This window comes from Drosophila guanche, unplaced genomic scaffold, assembly GCF_900245975.1.
Source record: "Drosophila guanche unplaced genomic scaffold, DGUA_6, whole genome shotgun sequence".
In the NCBI taxonomy this organism is placed as follows: Eukaryota; Metazoa; Arthropoda; class Insecta; order Diptera; family Drosophilidae; genus Drosophila; species Drosophila guanche.
Genome location: NW_022995746.1, coordinates 6,318,404 through 6,339,553, shown reverse-complemented (window position 1 = coordinate 6,339,553; position 21,150 = coordinate 6,318,404). Strand labels below are relative to the sequence as shown.

Here is a 21,150-nt window from a genome sequence, read left to right as displayed (position 1 = left end):
TTTAACTTGTATTTCCAAACTCTTCAAAACTGATCGCTAAACTCATCGAGCGATGCTGCCACAAACTAAACGAAACATATTTCCATAATTTCCAGGTCCTAGTGCGAGCGTTTTGTCGGGTTAAATCTCGCATTTTACTCGAATGCGATATAATTTGCGAGCGTTTGGCTTTGCTCTCTCCACTGCTCTTTCTCTCTGTAAAATTTCGTTTCGGCGCGTGCTAAGCCGACGAAGCTCTGCTGGCTTGTCGTTGGCGCTCATTAGCACTCACCGTGTTTTACCGTTGCTCTATTCGTATTCATACCTTCAACGAGAGCGGACTGTGCGCGCTGCTATTCTGTTCCGTTGGCGCGTCGTCGCTGCTGTCGTCGTCGTCGTCGTGTGTTTTGTTCGTTGCGTTGTTTATTAACTTTTTATGTACTATATTTACTACGTTTGCCATTCCACCTATCTACTACTTGTACTGTGTACTATACGTATTGTGTATGATTTTTGTTCTTTGCATTTTACGCGCCGCTTTTCGACACATTTCGCCACGCTCGCGGTCCGCCGCTGTTCCAGCTATATTTGTTGCCACCTGTACAACACAGGGGGAGGTACGGCAACGACACTACCAGCACCATCACCTCCCTTGAAGCGTTGTCAATGCCGGCACACTAAGTGCCCTCTATGTGTGTGTGTGTGTGTGAGTTGCATTTTGGTGTATTTTTTTATGCTGACGTTTAAATATCATATCTAATACGTGCAAAAGAGAAAGAAAAGTGTTTCCATGAGAGTGGAAGAGAGAATTCCGTTCTTATCAGCATATATCGTGTGTACCACGAGTGTTACCTTGAAGTGCAAAAAAGGTAGCAAAACAGCAGCGCAGCGCGCTACCTCAAACTACTGCTCCCTCTCTTAAGTGCGTGGCCAAATATTAATTGAAAGCATGTGAAATTAACAGCAAAGCAAAAGCCATAGCCGAACAACCGTTACAATTCCAATTATAGTGCAAGTTACAAGAGAGGGAGGTATAAAAACAAAATAATCAAGCGAAACAGCAGAGACACACAAAAAATAACCCCCACAACAACAACAACCGAGGCAGCAGCAGAGCAGCAGCATCAGGCAGAACGTTTAAGTGAGCAGCGACTGAGCTGAGCGAAAATAGCATGAAAATGTCGAAAAACTGCTGAGGTTCGTATATGTAAATGTGTGTGTTTGCTTTTTCATGTAAATGTAAATGTAAGTAAGCAAGGTACATGAAATAGAGAGAGGTTGGGATAGTGGCAAGACCACCCACCCGTGGAGTGGGATTGCCTTACCCTCTTCTGAACGTAGCTTGAAGTTTGTATGTAAGTATGTCGAGAGCGTCGTCTCCCTGCTTCAGTGCATACGCTCGCTTCAAGCCTCACCCCCCTCAAGCCGCTGTGGCTATCACTCTTATCCCCTCTCTCTACACACACTATCTATCTGGCTGGGTGTGAGTTCGAGTGTGTGTGTGTGGCTTATGCCGCCGACTCGGGTGCTGCTCTACTTTATTCTGTTCTTTGGCATTTTTTCCATTTTGCGGCAATAACAACAAAGTTGATTACAACGACAGCCCCAAAAAGCGCCACACAGACAGCGGGAAAAAGAACGTGGACGGAAGATGGATGGGTCGACTGTGGCTTACCCACTGCTCTACTAAATATGCTACAGTACCTGTGGCACGTGATGCGGGTGGATATACCCACTTGATAGTTGTTTTTAATGGGTAATTACATCAACAACAATAAAAGTGTGTTGACATTTTTTTTCGTTTTTGCCTTTTCACGTCTGTTTTGCTCTATACCCCATGGATGTGACGGTGTTCGTGTTAGTGAGCGCTAGTAGGGGGTTGTATTAGTATTATTATTGGGGCTGCCTGGAATGGGCTACGTGTTGGAAATTATCAAGCCAAGCTTGTCATCGCGCCCAGCACGCACGAACATAAAAAACTACTACCACCACACACACTGGCAGACAGAAATACTTATGTATCCTACATATTTCCATACAAATATGTAAACTGTAAAGTTTTGCCGGCAGCAACAACGACGGCGACAACGATCTCAGCGTACAATTTTGAATTGTTGTTCTCTGGGACGTGTCCGTTAACTAGAATGAACTAAAATGAATGACAAGCGGCAGAAAGCCTATTGATTTTCAATCAATATTTTGTCCATACATATCTACAACTATGTAGAGGTAACGGTGGTGTTTGTATGTACAGTGGAGGCTCTACAATGGGAAACAGATGTTTCCGGGCACACGAATATTTCATTATATTTCAACGTTTTGAAACAAAATAAATTTCTCATAATAAAAATGAAATTGTATTGCCACTTGTTCATTGTTTATGAAAAGTTATGAATTGTACAAAGTGTGGTTCAAAATTAGGTTCAAAATGTGGTTTTTTTATCTAGAAATTTCGTATTTGATTGTTTCTTTCGATGCAACCCATTTTTAGCTGGAGTGTGCGAAAATAGGCCAACATTTCGTATAATTAAAAATTGTTTTCTCCAGTTCCATAACATCATTTTGATTTTCATCAAATAACTACGATTTCCGAATGTCGAGCGCTGCCTGTACGAAAACTAAACTATGGGATGACACAAAGTTTCTTTTAGCTTTCTGTTATTTATTTCTTTTTCTATATGTATCTTTTGCTCGTTCGCTTTGTTCGATTTTCTTGAATTTGTTTTGCATTTGAATTGGGAATTGCTATAGCTTCTTCTATCTCTATCTCTCTCTCTACCCCTGCCATTTCTTCTTTCATGTTTCTTTTCACCTTTGGAGACACGACGCGACTTGGAATCGACGACTCGCTCACGCATGCATAATAATCACAGACGTATCGGGGGGAGTGTGCATGTGCATGGCTGTGTGTGTGCTCTCTGCTGCCGTGGACGTTGACTGCTCTGCCAGCGTAATCGCTGCTGCTTTTTATTATCATTTGATTGCGCCGCTGCTGCTTCTGCCTGCTGCCTGCCTGCCTTGATGATTGTTGTGGTTGTTGTTGCTGTTTGTCGCCTATTTTTTTGCCGTTTGCTGCTCATTGTTTATATCAATTCCCTTTTGTGACGCTCTCTTTCCCTATCTCTTTCTTGCTACCTTTTTGTTTGGTTGAATTTACTTAATTTGTTTTTGTGGTCGCCGCTGCCTGTTCCAAGTCCTATTTAACCAACTCTCTCTCTCTCTCTCTCTCTCTTTTTCTCTTGCTCGCGGGGGCTGTTACCTCCAGCAGTTCGAACTGCAGCTGGAAGTTGCAAACCAACCAACAACCTATGATGCACTTTTCCAATCATAGTTGGTTCGATTATGCCCTTAAAAAGGGAGTATAATGCGTTTCAAGAGAGGTTTTGCACTGCAAGTGAAAGAAGCCATAAAAAGGGCAAGTGTAGGAACGAAGAAAATATTTGTACCCCAAGATAATTCCAACAAAGAGGAAAATTTCAGTTTTAGAAGCTATAACAAAATCTGAACGCTACATCCACACATCTCGCATACATAAAATTGCTTTCCAAAGGGTATCTACATAAACCTTATATCTTGCGGTAGCTTTTATTTTCTGTTACTTCTTTCACTTTGTTTGTTGTTATTTGTCACGCCTCTCGTCAGCGAACCGTTAGTGAGGCAAAGCAGATACAACAACACTTCAAAACAACAACAAGAACCAGTACCGTTAATGGGAGCATTGGAGCTGTCATGTTTGCTTACGAGCGGCGGCTTCATTTCCGCTCCAGCCAGGACATGGGCAGGGACGGGCCCCGCTGCTGCCAGGAAAAGGAGCGCGCTGAGCTGTCACATGTCTGCAGGAGCGGCTGCACTTGGCATACCCTGTAGCTGGTGTGGGTGTGCTCAAGCGGATGACACGCAGCAGAGGATGAAAGTTGTTTTGGCTAAAGATATTCCCTTTTGAGTTGAAAAGTGAAAGCATAAAGTAAAAGTGGCAGTAAAAGTACCCTATTAGGTACGCCAGGCCTAAAACTCACTTAAATTTGAGCTACATGTTGTGTAATTTAAGACACTTTTGTTATTAAATTAGATTGTTATGTTTTTGGATGCCAAAATATGCGGAATATAAATTTTTGATGTGTTTATTATGAACTTAAAAGAAATATAAAAATGTTCCCCCCTGAATGATGAGATTTCCAACAAGAGTTCTACCAATCAAAGGATCTACTACTAAAACAGTTTTCAATCGCATACATAAATATTCGCCATGCAAAATTTTAATTTAACTCCTAGAAATTTCTGCGGATTTACCAACAATACTCCCTTACTTATTCAAAACTTGTACATATTTTTCCCTACCTGAGGCAACCTTTTCACTCCACCCAGCACTACTTTTCACACTACCCACAGCCCTTCGGAATGAAAACTAATTAAGGGTTAGGCTTTGGCCCTTTGTAATTATTCCACCTTAATTATTCTTTTTTTAGGCGTTGTCTTATTTCCATTACAGGGTGTCAGTCCTTCATCGAAATGTTTCTTGATGCCATCCTGTCAATCCTTTGACTTTATTTTGTTCCCGTTTTTGCCTCACCACGGCAACCACTTGTTTTCCCAGGCATAACAGCAACAGAGCAACAGACACACACACACACACACACACACACACACACACACACACACACACACACACACACACAGGCATTTTACACCCCATTGTGGCACCCATACACTAACATTTTTATTGACTGTTTCCGAAGCCAACCCTAGCCCCTTCGGCAGGACACTACTACTGCCACCACACACACTACCCGTTGTCCTCACTGCGTCGGCGTCGTAGTCGTTGGTTGTCGCCTTCGCTGCTGCTGCTGCTGCCCCAAGTCAGAGCGTCGTCGGCATTCCGTGGCGTCTTCAACAGATGAAAAAGTTTTCCGCTGAGAACGCCTCAACGCGCCTCTCGCTGCCACACAATAAAAATAACAGCAAATCCTCGAAAGTTTTATAATTAAAAAAGAATCCCAGTAGTGGAAGCCCCATTGTGCCACCGAAATGTGTTAGTGGAAGTGCCAGTGGCAGTGCCTCAGTGCCACAGTGCCCCAGTGCGTGTGTGTCAGTGCCTCAGTGTCTGTTAGCCCGCCTTTTTGTAGCAGCATATGGCAGCATAATTCACACGATTCTCGGTGAGATTTGCATTTGTTTTACATAAATACTCATTCCGATGGCCATGCCGATGCCACATACCGATGCCTGCCCCCATAACGTTGAACCAGCAATTTCATTTAATTCAATTGAAGGCAATTTCTGATGGCTGCCATCCCCCACCAAACACACACTGACATCCAGGGCGTATACGCAATGTGTGTTAGGTTTGGTTTTCCGATTCTGTTTTTAGGATGGGTGTTTTTGGTGTTCGCTTTGGGGGTCTTGGGTTACCGCGTAGCCTTGCTTTGCATATCGAACAAAAAACAACTTCTTCAATTACCATTTTCCCTTTCGAATTTGTGGCTACACGAAGCTCCACTCTGCTCCACTCCACTCCGCTCCGTTGGATACCGCTGCCTGTTTCTGTTTTGGCGATTTGCATTACGCTTCGGATATGTGAACCAATCGACGAGCTGCGATCTCATTTATTCCGGTTGGTACATCAATGCTTCACGCCCAATTAGCCTAAAAGCCCAGAGAGTGCCCCGCGACCTGATGGGTAGGAAAGGTCGATTATCCATACAGCTGGTGGCCTAATGGTTTGTGTCGGGGCGGTGGTCATCAATGGTAAACACAACATTCGCATCGTCCCAGCGAAAGTGTATTACCATAATGAATTCCAGTTGCGACACTCGTCCGGTTCTGTTCTGTGTGTGCTCCTCCGTGCCTTTAGTAGTTTCGCTCTCTTTTTAACCGATTTCCTATTCAAATTATCCACACGATGTGGCTGCCCCCGGATGCAACACTTTGCCCCTTTGGCTGGCCCTGTCCGTGGGCCACAACCACCTCACAGGTGGTCGCCATGAATGGACTGTGGATGGAACTGCCGCCGCCTGGATATTACGATTGCATTCCGGGAAAGTCCGGTAGGTGCATGCAGGATTGTCCATTGGCTTCTTCTGTGGCAATTATCTGTAACAATTATTGGTTTTTTTTTACCCTCTGTGGCTGTCTGTGTGTGGCCCAGTTTTGTGGTGGGCGTTGACATTGAACGGTGGGGGACAGTGGCTAGTAGAAAGTGTATAGAAAGCAGTAGGGGTTGTCCATCCATCCATCCATTCCCCATGGCTGCTCTATAGCTTTTGTACGGTCGGGGGTCAATCATTAATGTTTCATGAACAGTCCACATTTCCATTTCACAAAGTCCGCGGTTGAAGTCAGTTTCGTTGTCTGTTGGTGGGTTTTCCAACCTTTACCGCCAGCTGCTACCCATTCTCGGTGTGCGCCTCCTGCATTTAGACATCAAAAAACCCCAAGCCACGGACCAACTGACACACTTGCCGGCAAAGGACCTCTGCGTGCGACGACACGAAAGACCAACCACAATTTAATGACCCACAAAAGTGAATTTGTGGCACAGCGCGGCGCGGGTGCACGAGAAAATGAATGGGAATTTTCCATTTTTCATTTAAATGCCAGGCATAATTGCTTTTTCCTGTAGCCACGTGAATGGAGGGGGGTGGTGGCAGGGCCTCACCGACAATTGCGAATGCAATTTGAACAAAAGGGAAATCCACTCTAAGAAGTGCAACCACACAGGATAAATGGAGAAATAACCTTGTGGCCGTTAGGAAGCGCGTGGAAAATAATGAGAGGGAAGCTTTTGACCTTCGAGGCTGTGGGCTGTCCATTTCATTCATTATTCATGCTCAGTTGTGTTCGTATTTAAATAGTTGTGCTTTTCTTGAGTTTCAACTTTAAGGAAAGTTTAAAGAAACTTTGAAGATAGTTTTGGTAGTCTTCCCGTATATATTTCCCTTTTTCCCAGTGCGGCTTAGCAGCAAGTGGTTGCATATGCTGTAAGAAAGCGCACTTCTTGCCCTTTCCCTCCCTTGCCGCTGAAGAACTCTGCTCGTCTCCTTTACTCTCGCGGTTCCTCTATATTCCAGTGTGGCTTAGCCTTCAAGGGTGGGTCCGTATGCGGAATATACTGAAAGAGAACTCCGAATTTCAAGCACTTCAACAACCTCCTTCTACTTCCTTTATACTTAAAAATCGCATTTCACATTTGAATGAATTCAATGTAAAAATCATTAAAACACAACTCAACTTTGCTTTAGCAAGAAAGACTATAATTAATTATATTGATAATACAACCAAACGCCAAACAATCTCAAGTACTTCTAATCCAAAACATATCATAATTACTTTGGCACTGATTCTTAGTAGCATTTAAAACGATTTTTTAATTAGCGAAAATCATTATCTAAAGCACTTCAATTATTCTGAAGAAATTCGAAAAAGGAGATCAAGAGATCAGCGGGGAACGATGACGGGAGTGTACAGGAGAATCCCAAAAAACCCAAAAAATCTGCTCAAGCATTGTTATTAAACTTTGGAAAAATATATATAAAATATTAAATGGAGTCCGATTGTAGAAATGAGTCATCATTTCAAATGGGGAAATACACAGAAATCGTAGGTTGAAAGAAAAAGAAAAGAAAAAAGAGCGCTGAAGAGTCGATTGAATGCAGTTTTTGTTAGCTAGAAAAATATTTAAGTAATTATTTTATATGTGAATGTTTGGGTACGGTATGTGGGTATGTGGGTACGGATTTTTTAGGGTTTTTAGCTTATATTTTTAACTTATTTTTTTTGACACAAATATTTTTGGGTATTTTAAGTTTGAGCTGGCAAAGTATTTTTGTTACTGTTATTTTGTATTCCTAGAATATTTTTCGAGTTTATGTTGCCCAAAGTTTACCTGAAGTTTGCGTACCTCGCACTTTAAGACCATAAAATCCCCCAAGAATGTTCCTCCCAGACCTCGGCTCCGCCGATGGCCTTGACCTTTTTTCCTTCTTGATAATTTTTATACTTGAACATAAAACATTGCCCTTTGGCTTTCTCTCTTTTCTGTATTTTCCCTCTTCGTGGCAGCAGCGCTCAGCATGCAAGCGGCGATGGACACGGCCGCCATGGCCATTGCCGTGGGCGTTGGTGGATCCTCCAGCTCTGGCCCAGGGAGCAGCAGCAGCAGTGGGAGCAGCAGCAGCAGTGGCTATGGCAGTGCCACGACCACGCCCACAACGCCAATGGGCAGCGGTGGAGGAGGAGGAGGAGGAGGGGGACACTATGAGGCCTCACCCACATCCATGCCAATGGCAACGATAGCCACAGTGGCGCCGTTCTACAGCGAGGCACTTACCTCGCTGGATGCACAGCAGCGGCAGCAACAACAGCAGCAGCAGCAGCAGCAACACCTGCAACAGCAACAGCAGCAGCAGCAGCAGAATCAATCTCACTTTTATCATCAGAATTATGGCTATGGGAATAGTCTGCCCTTGAGCGCACCACTGGATGCGGCAGCCTACAATGCGTACAGTGGGGCATACAATGCGTACAGCAGTGGGGCAGCAGCCAGCAGCAGCGGCAGCGGCAGCAACAGCAGCTATCAGGGTGGGGCACGCTACGAGAAGCTGGCACCCAGTTCGGGCTCAAAGTACAGCGCTGGAAATGCAGCCATCGGTGTAGCAACTGCAGGAGGAGCAGGAATGAAGCCCCAAGCGGCAGCCACGCCCTTCTACGCTCAACCCTTGGGGCAGGCAGGAGGCAGTGCAATTGGAGGCGGAGGACCCTACATGATGAACACAAATAATCCGTATGATCCGTACAAGTACAAGATGCCCGCCCAAGCGGCAGCGCCACCACCGCAGACACTTCAATCCATGGTGCAAGCGTCCAACCAGCCGACGGCAGCCGTGGGACAGCCTCAATACGGACACGGACTGGCCATGAATCCCAGCCAGAAGCAGCAGCAGCAACAGCAGCAGATGCAAGTGCAACAGCAGCAGCAACAGTTCACGCAGCTGGAGGCCAATTATGCGGCCATAAAACCGAGCAGTCGCTACCAGAGCATGCCGCCGTCTCAGGTGCCCTATGGGGCAGCTCCTCCTGGTGCAACCTCCGCCTCGGGTGGCATGCCAGGCAATGCCACAGGCACGCCCTACTACGACAAGTACGGAGTGATGCCCATGCCGCCCATGTACACCTCGAATGGCGGACTGCCGCCAATGTACACGCCGCCGGAGCTGGTGGGGGAGTCGGCGTACCGAAAGTCGGGGAGCAGCTGCCACTGGAGCGTGGACTACAATGCGGCCAATTGTCGAACTCTGCCGCCGGTAGCTGCCGCACCCAGCAGCTCCTATCATCATCCGCACCCAGGCGGAGTGCCAGGCGGAGGAGGAGCACCACCAGGAGCGCTCCCGCCCAGCAATGAGATGTACTACGGCGCCGGAAAGTTCGACAAGTATGGGAATCCTGTGACAAATCCTTATACCAACAATCCGTATGCCACGAGCATGGGGCAGCCGCCGTATGGCGCAGCCGCGGGACGTAACATGTGGACGGAGACTCCCGCGCAGCCCAATCCCCGCCAGAATTGCTGCTCCCAGGCGGCATATCCTCAGCAGAGTTGCTACTATCCAAGAGGAAATGGACCAGCACCCCAGCAGCAGCAACAGCAGCCGCAGTATCCGGTCAGTGGCACCACAAAGCTGAAGCATCCGTTAACCTCTGACCTGTACGCGCCCTACGACCCCGCACCACCGCCCACGCAGCTGGGCTATGGCTATGGCACGAGCCAACAGGTGGGTGGAGCCACAGCCAGCAATATAAATCCCAATCAGCGATATGTGGCGCAACCACTGAACATGGGAATGGGCATGGGCATGGGGATGAGCATGGGAATGGGCATGGGCATGGGCATGGGAATGGATCCCAGCATGAGCAGTGGAGGCAGCGGCAACTACTACAACGATCTCAATCTAAATCTAAATAGTCTGGAGAGCTATGTGCCACAGGTGCCGCCACAGATGCAGCCACAGCAGACGCATCGCGGCCCCTACCAGGAGTACCGCAAGAGGTCTGCCCCTGCATCGGCAGCAGGCAACTGCTACCTAGGACAGCAGGGCGCCAGTGCAGCGGGTCCACTCAATGGAGCACTCAACAATTTGGAGGCACATGTGGACAGTTATGTGGGCTACAATCTGCATGCCACAACCTCGAACTCTCACTACAGCATGGAGCCCGCGAAGACTTCCCCGCAAACGTGCAACATTCGGGATTTTTTGGCCACATGGAACGATGATGAGGATGAGGCTGCAGCGGAACCACAGACCACAGCTGTGGCTTTGGTGGCGCCAACTGTGACACCCAATTTCATGTACGAATCTCTGCCGCCGAGTGGCCCACAGGCCACAGCTGTTCCAGTGGATCATCAGGCAGCGGCGAGCATCAATCTCCCAGACATCATTATAGACATTGAAAAGGCTTCGAATGGGACAGGCATCGTGCCCGCCGGTGTGGATTCCTTTGGCTGCTTTGATGTCGAGAAGGAGCTGGACGAGCTGCGGCTAAAGACGTGTCCCGCGGATGCACTGGAGGAGATGTTTCGCGAGGAAGAGACAGCCGCGCCTGTTCTTGTTGCTCCTGCTGCTGTGGCGGATCCTTTTCCAGTGGAAGCTCCTCCTGTGGCAACTCTAGAGCTAGCTCTCTCCACTGACCTGCTGCAGAGTGAAGCAGACATCATTCCGGTTGTGGAGGAGCCACCAACCACACTGGACTTTGACGCTAACAACAGCTCCAATTCGAATGAGTCAACCTTTGCCAAGGAATACGAGACATTCATACACAAGATCGAGGGCAGTGAGAGCGAAACGGAGGAGACGGATGCCCAAGATGACAGCGAGTATCGCGAGCATGCGAAGCGTTTCAAGTTCTACAAGAGAAAGCGCAAGAGCACGGAGCCACAGGAGCCACAGGAGCAGCAGCAACAAGGGGAAGATCAGCAGAAACTGGAACAGCAGCTGCAGCAGGAACCACTTCTGCCAAGTCCCAAGCCCATCACACTCTCCCCACAGAAGCTGCTCGCCAGGCGTCGACGCAATCGCATCAAGATGCTCAAGATACTGGAATTCGAAAGTCCCAAACTCAAGTATCGGCATTACTTCAAGGCGCTGAAACTTCTGCGCAAGCGCTACGCCAGCAGCCGGACGCGTGAGCAACGCAGGACCCTCATGCGACGACACTTGGCACTGTGTAAGGAGCGTCGCCTGCCGCCCATTAAGCGATTGATCAGGAAGTACGCCGAGGGCTCAAAAAGGAACGAGAGAGCGCAGCGCTATAATCCCCCAAGCCTCAAGGGGCTGAGTGTTTCCGCTTTGAACACGAAAGCTTTTAGGAACAGCCTGATGCAGTCCTCGGGCCGGGAGACGGTCATCAAGAGCGGTTACGCGCTACAGAAGAAGACTGAAGAGGAGATCGAGGATGGCGAACTACAGACAGCGGAGGGAGAGGAGGAGAACACCATGCAGTCCGTCGAGTTGTTGCCCAACTTCAAGGGATTCGATGACATTGAGAACACAAATCTATCGCCGCAGGCAAAGCTGCGCGTGGAGCCTGAGGAGGCGCAGGAGAAGGTGCAGGCACAGTCCACAGTGGCGGAAGTAACCAAAGCCAAGGAGCGGGAGATTCAGGCGTGGCTCAGGAACAACAGCATGGAGGAGGAAGTGGAGGAAGAAGAGAAGCTCCAGACTCCAGAAGAGCCCAAAGCGATGCCAATTGTTGTTGCTGCATCTCCAGCGCCATCCTCTTCTTCCTCGTCATCAACATCGAGCTCGAGTTCCAGCTCTAGTTCCAGCTCTGAGGATGACAAGGATTCAACTAGCAGCAGCAGCCAGGAGGAGGACTCTTCCTCCAGCAGTAGCAGCAGCAGCAACTCCACCGTGGCCGAGGCCGCAGAGACCGCCGAGGAGAGCGACTTCAATGAGATGGCGGCACTGGAGAGGGAACTCTCCCAGTCGCAGATTCTCGAACCAGCAGCAAAGCCAGCGGCAGCCATAATGGAGGCACAGCCCATGCAGGAGGAGGAAGTACTCGCCGTGGCCACGCCCATGGAGGAGATATCCAACAATGATATTGCCAAGCTGAAGCAGATACTGGAGAGCGATGGCGAGGAGCAGCCGACACTGCGGAGTCAGTCTCAGTCCCCAAATGAAACACCAACCCAAAGCCCTGCCCAAAGCCCTTCCTCATCCCCAAACCCATTCCCTTTCTCCTGCATCGTACCAAAGCTAAGTGACCTTAGTAAAATTGCCTTAAATAGTTCCTTAATAACTAGAGAATTAGAGTTAAGACCAAGCGGGGATCCAGAGGAATCCCTGCAAGCCTTTGAGCCGGCTTCAGAGGATAGACGCCAGGCAGCGGAACGAGAGATGTCCCCTTTTAAAGCAACCGAATCACAGTTCCCTGAGGATCCCCCCGAATCACAGATCCCTGAGAAAGAACACCAAACCCAGAACCCTGTGGAAGAACCCAAATCCCAGCAGCCTGCACAGGTGGAAGAGGATTCCCTGCCCGCTTCTGAGCAGCCTCCAACACCACGTGAACTAAGCGTTGAGGATGCCCTGGCGGAGATGTATCAGCAGATAGGCGTCGCCTCCGATCCTGAGGACTTTGAGGGCGACAAGGATGCCGAGACAGAAGCGAATGCGAATGGGCAGGACATGCTGCTGATCAATCTGGCAGAGATATTTGATACCAGCAGCGATCTGTATGTGGTGCAGTGCGACATGAATGAGAACATACTGGGAGTTGTGGCCAGCGAGCAGGAGGAGGAGAATGCGGAGCAGCCGGATCGCAGCCAGGAGGAGGCGCTGCAGCTCATACAACTGCTGGCCGAGCCACAGCCCGAGTTGATACACCACGAGGAGATCATTCCCGACAGGCAGACAGCAATGCGGCAGCGTCGTCGCGAGTTCTTGAAGTATTTACATGTGAAGTACGCGCAGATTCCCATAGGGAGATTCCACCATGCTCAGCGTATAGTCAGGAAGTACAAGCGAAGGAGAGGGGCAGGAGCAGCAGCAGGAAAGCAGCGGGAGTCCAGCTTCTACCAAAGATAGATAGAGAGGATCACAACAGATCACGCAGAGATCAGAGATCGTTTAGCCCCTGGAAGCCATTGGGGCGTGACGAAAGAACCATCAGGCGTGCCTAAATGGATACTAAATACGATCCATAAATACACACACACCACACACACACACATAATATAGTTATAGTTATACATAATGTATCTGTTGGATAAACATTTCTAGAATCTCAAGACTTGGTTATATATTTTGGATTTGCTTTAGGAACGATAGCAACGTTTGATAGCAGAATAATAGCAGAATAATTGTAATTAATTTAGGTATAAAAATAGATATTAGCTTTAGATATTATATATTTTGGAAAACTGTGCAATATTTTACACTGAAACAACTTTTCGTGTTTCAAATGCATAATTATAACAAACAAAAAATATTGTAACTAAAGTGCGCGAATTCGAATCTCGATGTGAGTTTTTTGTAGGGATGAGTAAGCAAAGTTAATCGTTTGGGGGCTTAGAATGGGTTCGGTTCTGGGTTCGCGTGCAATTAACAAGAGCTACAGACATATATGTACGAGTATCTGTTGTATGTTATCGGACAATGTATCAGCATTTTTAGTCACTGAGTGGCTGAGCAATTTTAAAACGCTTTCCGACTAAAGGTCAGATCCCCCGCAGATTGAGGGACATGACGATAAATGCCCGGCACTTGCGTGTTTTGCTACATGGAACCCAGAAAACCTTGCCCCCTCCTAGCACCCAGTTTTGACTCTGTTATTCTCTTAGCCACCAAAAAAAATATATGCAGCCTAGACCAAAAATTTTAGTAAAATGTAAACCATAAATATCTGTGGTTTGGGTATCGTTTTGAACTGTTAGATCTTAGACTTAAAGACTTGTTTTGTTTGTAGTGCAATTGTTTGTTGGGTTCCTACTATCAGGATCGTGTTAAGCGTTCACCTAAAACACTCTTAAACACAAACACACACAGACACATTTTTATAAGCCAGCAGTTCCAGGTGGACGTGGTGTGGAATTTGCATAAACCAGAAGAATATTTAAATGCAACTAATCTGCAGGAAAATTGGCATTTGAAACGCTCATTTATGTAAGATGCGGAAAGGTTGCGGAAAGCACACCTCAAGGGCATAAACCGAACTGACCGAGAGGCGACGCTGCATGACACGTTTACCATGCGGAAATGTCTGACAGTCTGCAGTCTTTTATACGCATATTAAACATCAAACTGCTGGCTCTAGTTTTAGGCAACTAAACACATCTATCAATCAATCTATCTATTTATCAATTGAAAAGTAATCCACCTAGATGTCTTTTATCACTCACTTGTAACACATTCCAAAGGACCAAAAAATATACACCTCTTATACAAAAATATAAACCCAAATGTAACTAAATAAATCTTACGTATAAACTAGCCTCGATTTTTAAGTGCATTCTAGAAACTTTTAATATACATTATAAAAATCTATTTGTAAATGTATTTTTATTCGTTTTTATATAATACGCTTAATTTTAGTACAAAACAAAAGCAAAATCAAATGCAAAATGCAAAATGCTAGCCCACTAAATGTTATATTAATAATAATGCTATTTATTATGGAATAATTGTACATAGTCCCAGACCCTAACCCACATTCGATCTAGATGTTCGCCCTTTTGCCACACACAGTCCCCTTACACTTGCTATATCCATAGCTATATAGAGCTATAGCTGTAATATCTGAACGGGTTTTTGCAATTTACTTTAGTCTTAAGATTTGTGACTTTATATAAATGTGAGTGTCTTTGAGCAAAAACAAAAACAACAACAACAAAATCAAAAGGAATTACGATAAATGAAATACGAAAAATCCTAAAAAGAGAGAAATAAATGTTTTATGTAAATGTTAATGGAGTGCCTGATTTATTTCTGGAAGGGATCTTGGGGTTTCTCTAATGTTTAAGGGAATCTGTCACGAATAATGCAAAGGAAAATGTGGATTGTATACGAAATCGAAAGACGAAGAAAATCTTTTATGTAACAGTTGATGCATCGAATTGATTTGATCTTGGGCTCTTGGATCTTATTGGGGCATTGAGGTGGAACGGCTGCACCATCAGGCGTTTCTGCATTTCCAGAGCTAATATGAAGAAGATAGGGAGCAGTTCCTATTTGTTTTTTCCTTTCGATTTAGATACTCCATTTAATGCTTCTGCTGTATTCAAATCTGCAGTAATCTTTGCTAAAATGTTTAATCTTCAAGCGAAAATGGATAAGGAAATAAATAATGAAACGAATCGATTCGCTACTTGCTCTTTCCTCTAGTTACAGCAACCCAAGAGATGAAATATAAGTCGCAACTCTTGGCGAGTTCCACTATTGTACAGAAATATTGCAATTTATTTGTTTGTAGAATTAAAAAAGAACAGCACAGTTCACAAATCTAGAATTTGCAGGCTAAAAGTAAAAAACCAACTCTGTTTTTTGGGGTGTTTTAGGTTCGAGTCAAGTAACGTTCCAGGTGGATCGTGTTCATCGCTTGAACTCTAACTTTGGTTTCGTTTCGTTTTGTGCTCTCCAACGAGGGCTCTTTGGTCTCTCTGTCTCTCTGTCTGCTTTGAAGGCTCCACTCTGCAGTCTCCATAGTAATATCAGCTCTGAGTCCCTTCTTCCTTGCTGATCCTCGCTGCCGAGTGGTTGCCCTACTCGTAGCTATCGAAGTAGCGCTTTTTCAGATCAGGCGGATACGTGACATAGATGTAGTGCTCATTCTGTCCCAGTCCCGCCTCGTTCTGCACAATCTCCTGGTTGGAGGAGGAGGCGCGCAGCGATTGCTGCGAGGAGCCCACATGCCGATGACGCGTATCCAGGGGACGTGGATGCGTGTTGTAGTGGCGCTGCTGGCCCTCACCTCCGATGCCAGAGGCGGATGCACTGCTCACCACACTGGTGGCCATGGGTCTGCCAGTGCTACTTGTATAGTCGCGTCGGTCTAAAATGTCCTGTGGGTAGCCCAGGCTCGTCGAATGGCGATGCTGCAGATGCGGATGCTGTTGCTGCTGCTGTTGATGCTGTTGCTGCTGATGCTGGAGCGGATGATGGTGCAGTGGCGTATTGGCGTTGGAGGAGGACGATACCACCACTTGGCGTACGCCCCCGGCTGTGGGTGTGCCCTGTCCCTGACCCTGACCCTGACCCACTTGACGCGGATCGGCGATGTAGTGACGCGGACTGTGCCGATGATATTGCACTGTTTCGGGGTACAAATCTCGAGCGGCTGCCGCTTGCTGTTGCTGCTGCTGCTGTTGCTGGTAGTAGTACTGCTGCTGCTGCTGTTGCTGCTGCTCCATCTCCAGCTCCAGCTGCTGATCCGCTGTCAGACCAGGTATCCCGCCGGCGTCCAGGTCGAGGTCGTGTCGCGTCGCATAATCGACATGGTAATGATGGTGGGCACCGGGCATGTAGATGCTGCTGCTGCCGCTGCTGTGCATGCCGCCGATTCCGTGTCCCGGCGCGTAGTGATTGTTGGCATTGATTGTCGTCTCTTCGGAGCTGAAACAAATGACTTGGGTTCGATCAACCTCAATGGGAGAGATGGCACAGCCTCGTGGCCGAGGCCCGAAGTGAAAACTTACTCGAAAAGTATCCAAATGATGTAATAACAAAAGCAAATGCCAGTCGATAGCACAAAAATTAGTATGACAATGAGGCCCCAGGGAAAGGCACGCGGCTCCAAGGGACCATCCTCCCAATAACGATCGCAGGTGAGGTACCAGCAAACGGCTTTGTTCATCTCCTCTGTGACCAAAAAGAGAGCAGAGATTAATGGATTGCTGACTGTTGGGTGCAGACTGTTTGTACCTTCCATCTCCTTGAAGGCCTGATCGGACATGGACAGCAGCAATCCTCCTATGCAGCTCCTCAGCAGCAATTCGCAGCGAGTCTTCAGTTTGCTCAGCTCCTCGGGCTTGCAGTTGGCTCTGGCCTTGACGCCATTGCCGTTGCCTGAGCCCTCCTCCATTTTGGCTGAATCCTGCTGGCCACTGGCCTCTGCATCGTCACCGCTTTGCTCCTCCTCTTCCTCTGTTTCGTTTAGCTTTGTTTCGGCGTCAGGCTCTGTGGAGTCGCCGCCGCCGCGCTTGAGGCCCAGCTCCTTGAGTTTATTCAGCAGCTTCTCACCAGCGGACTTGGGCCTGGCCGCTGAGCCATCCTCTCCTGCTGGATCTAAGCGTAAAGGGTTGACTGACAAGTGCCAAGGGGTGTGGATATGGGTAGGGGGATGTGGATGGATTTGGGGTTTGAGTGCTTACCTGCCGGCGTTTGCTGCTCCTTGCTGCTGCTGCTGCTCGACGACTGGATTGGCTTGTCTTGGAGTAATTGACGGTTTTGTACTTTGGCGGCACGCGAGGCACCCAATGTGGAAGTTCTGTAGCGGAAATCAAATGAGAAATGAGACACTCAAAGGCTCCTACGAACGCACCTTGGTATTAAGCTCAAGTATGCGGCATTCGCTTTGGCCAATGCGGAATTCTGGCCCAGTGAATCGCCCCAGACTTCAATGTCCGTGACAATGTGATCCCCAAACTTGAGGCTATTGGCATCCTCCGTTTCGAACACCTCGCAGCGCATAATGTCACAGAAGTCGGCCAGACAAATGGAGTCCATTGCCTCATTGATGATCGTCTTGTGGCGTGTGTCAAAGTGCAAATCCAAATGGCGCTCCTGATAGAAGCTCTTGCCACAGCGACGACACGTCCACTGGGTGGGGCGATCACGTTGCTTGGCATCTTGGCGCGGGGCAAAGACATCCCGAAATGGATGCAGCGGGCACTCCAAAGGGAGCTTGACCTGAAGGAAAGGAATATAATAGTTAAGGGAGCAAAGCAGTGAGGATTTGGCTTCTGCTCACCTGATGCTTATCCAATATGGGGGTCCATTTGGAGCGCACTATTTTGCGCACCAGCCGGCTGTTATCACGCGAGCACAAAATCTTGATGACATTCGTGGGCGGCCATGGTATCAGCAGCAGAAAGTAGACCAGTGCAATCTGTGTTGGGGGGTAAAAAGTGAACTTTGGTTGATGAAAGTGTACAATGAACTCGGTATTAAGGACACGCAACTTGCCGGCACCGCCGACCGTACCCAGTCACAACTCTCCAACCCTTAGAGCCTGTTTTTTTTTTGGGTCACTTAAAGTAACAGGGACACAACCCCGCAGGCCGCAGAAAATCGATAAAAGAGTGTGTGTGGCAGGGGGGGGGGCAGTTTTTGGTTGCGTCTTCACGGCATAGCCCCCACTCCGACCGAAATGGAATGGACAACTCACCTCGAAATGATGATATTTAGGCGACATTCATACTATGTATTTATGGTCGCTTGCTATGCTGTGCTGTGGGTTTTTGTTGTTGTTGTGTCGCAGGAGTTAGGAATTTTGGTTGCAATAAGTCGTTTCAGGTTCAGGCGTTGCTTTTTCAGGTTATGTTTTGCAGGACACCTGAAACGGTTGCCTTAAAAATGATTCCTTCGCTGGCCACACTTTAAGGTAGCTCTGGATATACTCTTCTTTGTGCAGATTACTTCTGGTTTTCTTTAGGTTCGGTTTCCCTATAAATAAAAAAAAATACGCCTGATTCGAGCCTGTTCTACGTCCGCACTGCTGAAAATTTGCTCTCTGAAAGCTGAGTTATTGCTTCCTGTAGCCGCTCGCTCTTTCGATCTCTCTCCCGTTTACCGTTGTCCTGCGCCGCCTATCGACAGCTGTTGGCAGGCTTACATTCTAAAACTTTGCTACTGAATAATACTAAATACTCAAAGAAGTCGTTGTTGTCAGTCGTGGCACAGGTCTGGCAACACTAGGAATAACCGGTCTTAAATTTAAGTATTTAAAAATTTCAATTGGATGATTTATTTACACCATAAAACATATTGGAGCTCTGATCAAGATTTCGTGCACACCAGAATACTGAGTTTTTGTGATTCAAGCTGTTTGGTTCAGCAATGTGAAGTGATTGGCAGTGTAAATTGCCACCAACGAAATATCATCCAGCCTTTATTTCACGCTTACTCCAACAGGTGGCGCCACTGGACAAGAAGAAGTATACTATACTATTTGGTTAGTGGTGAGATGCAGACAGTGAGCGCAATTCAGTGTGGCAGACACAAGTAATAGTTTTTTGCATTATGCCCATAACATTAATCCGACGGTAACCAAATTCTAGAATCTAGTAGTAAGGATATTTCTTCTTTTGGAATCTAGTATACCCCTTAATATTCTCTATTAATTAGAGGGCTTAAAAATCCCAAATATAATTTAAATCTGTTTGTGTGTTTATTTTTTGTGGTTGGTTTGGTTGTCCTGCGATTCCGTTTTGGTTGTAGAGAGCAGGAACTGCAAATAGTTAGCCATTTGCTATTTTACAAATTTCTAAACTAAAATTAAATTGATTTATCGCACAACTTTCTGGAACAAAGTCATAATATTTAAGTGGGCGTTTTCCGAACCGAAATCGCATAGTTTTGGGCAATTAAATACTAGGGTACAGCCGGAGAGCGATCAATCCCTAAAAATTTGGGGCGGGATTCACAGACCATTGTAGACGCGATTGATGGACGATTGGTCGAGTATTTTCTTGAGCGCTGAAAGAGAAAATGAAAAGGGATTAGTACGGGCTAAGATACTGAGCCTGCTCGACCACTCACCTTCCTTGTCCTCTTCAGTCAGATCCTTCTTGGGGAACTCCACATCGAAGGTGATGTACAGAAAGCCAAACAGATTGTTGTTCTCAAAGTTGGGCATGCCCTCGCCCTTCTTGCGGATGCGTGCTCCCGGCCACGTTATTTTCTCGCGCATCACCGACACCAGATGGCCGTCCAAGTGCTTGATGTCCATGCTGAAGCCCATGAGGGCATCCTGCAGACTAATGGTCACATTCGTGTACAGATCGTCGCCCTTGCGCTGGAATCGCGGATGGGGCATCTGCTGCACACGCACCAGCAGGTCTCCAGGTTCGCCATCAATGTGGGGCTCTCCCTCAGCCACGAAGCGCGTCTCCTGGCCATCGACCATGCCCTGCTCCACCTCAATCTCGAGCGTGCGCTCCTCGTTGACCAGCTTTACGTTGGGGCACTCGTCGCAGACGGTCTGCTGGATCATTTGGAAGCGGCCCGGGCCTAGATTTCTGGTGACCATCTCCTGACGGCAATTGCACTTGCGTGTGCCCGAGGCGGGCTTCATCACCGGCTTGTTCCGCACAATCTCTACAAAGTTTCCAGAGTAAAGCTCCTCCAGCGACACGTACATGCTCATCACGATGTCCGCCCCACGCAGCGTATCCTGTTGGTGCTGATCTCCATTACCAAAGGGGAAGCCAAAGTCACCGAAGAAGCTGGCGAACGGATCGCCGCCATGGTCCATCATTCCCTCCTTCTTCAGGCAGTCCTCGCCGCAGCGGTCGTAGGTCTTCCGCTTGTCGGCGTTTGATAGCACCTCGTAGGCGGCGCCCAGATCCTGGAACTTGGTCGACGCACTCGGATCGTCCTTGTTCTTATCCGGATGCAGCTCCTTGGCCAGCCGGCGGTACGCCTTCTTAATTTCGTTTGTGTTGGCATTGCGCTGCACATTCAGAATTTTGTAAAAGTCCCGTCCGGCGAGTGCCACGTCCACCAGGAGCACAGCCAGCTGCACCAGCAGCAAGCTTTTGATTAGCTGCATTCTGTTTATGTTGGTTTTGCCGATTTCTCTTAGTTTAACAAATGTAATTCATACTTTTTTAACTAGAACTTTGCTGGCAAAATTTTGTCGTCGACGCTAGCTACGTTTGTGTGTGTGCGTCGTGGTCGGCGTTGATTGGCTGTTGTTTCTGCGAGATTAACAGCTGATATTTAACCCATTAAGAAGTGTTGGTGGGTATTTCGATTAGCGCACAAATGTACCCGCGGACATGTTAGTTATTTACTAATTTCAGGTGGAAGATATCGTGGTAATAATTGGTTTGACTAAAGAGGAAGGATGGACCTACAAGGAGGATTATTTTCTGCAGTTAAACAGGCATTAACTTGTTTAAAACGAGCGGTGCTAAGGGTGTTAAGTTTGAGTATATTTTCAGTATATTTGCGGTAT

General features: G+C 47.3%; 3 protein-coding genes across 5 annotated transcripts; 1 reads left to right on the top strand and 2 right to left on the bottom strand.

Annotated features, from left to right (window-relative positions):
* Window positions 1–287: 287 nt before the first annotated feature.
* LOC117582629 lies at window positions 288–14,517 on the top strand. Of its 2 annotated transcripts, XM_034270506.1 has the most exons (3): window positions 288–1,176; window positions 8,041–8,155; window positions 8,543–14,517. In XM_034270506.1, exons 2-3 carry the CDS (start codon window positions 8,049–8,051, stop codon window positions 13,059–13,061), a joined length of 4,626 nt encoding a protein of 1,541 aa, XP_034126397.1. In that variant the 5' UTR covers window positions 288–1,176; window positions 8,041–8,048; the 3' UTR covers window positions 13,062–14,517. The 2 variants fall into 2 exon arrangements, with proteins under 2 accessions (XP_034126397.1, XP_034126395.1); XM_034270504.1 differs by having other exon boundaries at window positions 8,041–14,517.
* An 893-nt stretch (window positions 14,518–15,410) lies between these two features.
* On the bottom strand, window positions 15,411–18,685 carry LOC117582635 (transcription factor RBF1). 2 transcript variants are annotated; one of them, XM_034270514.1, is made up of 7 exons: window positions 18,358–18,685; window positions 17,941–18,078; window positions 17,512–17,879; window positions 17,342–17,457; window positions 16,893–17,273; window positions 16,667–16,829; window positions 15,411–16,583 (listed from the first exon to the last, which is right to left on the bottom strand). In XM_034270514.1, exons 1-7 carry the CDS (start codon window positions 18,382–18,384, stop codon window positions 15,734–15,736), a joined length of 2,043 nt encoding a protein of 680 aa, XP_034126405.1. In that variant the 5' UTR covers window positions 18,385–18,685; the 3' UTR covers window positions 15,411–15,733. The 2 variants fall into 2 exon arrangements, with proteins under 2 accessions (XP_034126405.1, XP_034126406.1); XM_034270515.1 differs by having other exon boundaries at window positions 16,893–17,255.
* A 652-nt stretch (window positions 18,686–19,337) lies between these two features.
* LOC117582638 (dnaJ homolog shv) lies at window positions 19,338–20,873 on the bottom strand. Its single transcript, XM_034270519.1, has 2 exons — window positions 19,731–20,873; window positions 19,338–19,667 (listed from the first exon to the last, which is right to left on the bottom strand). Exons 1-2 carry the CDS (start codon window positions 20,740–20,742, stop codon window positions 19,612–19,614), a joined length of 1,068 nt encoding a protein of 355 aa, XP_034126410.1. The 5' UTR covers window positions 20,743–20,873; the 3' UTR covers window positions 19,338–19,611.
* Between the last annotated feature and the right edge of the window lie 277 nt (window positions 20,874–21,150).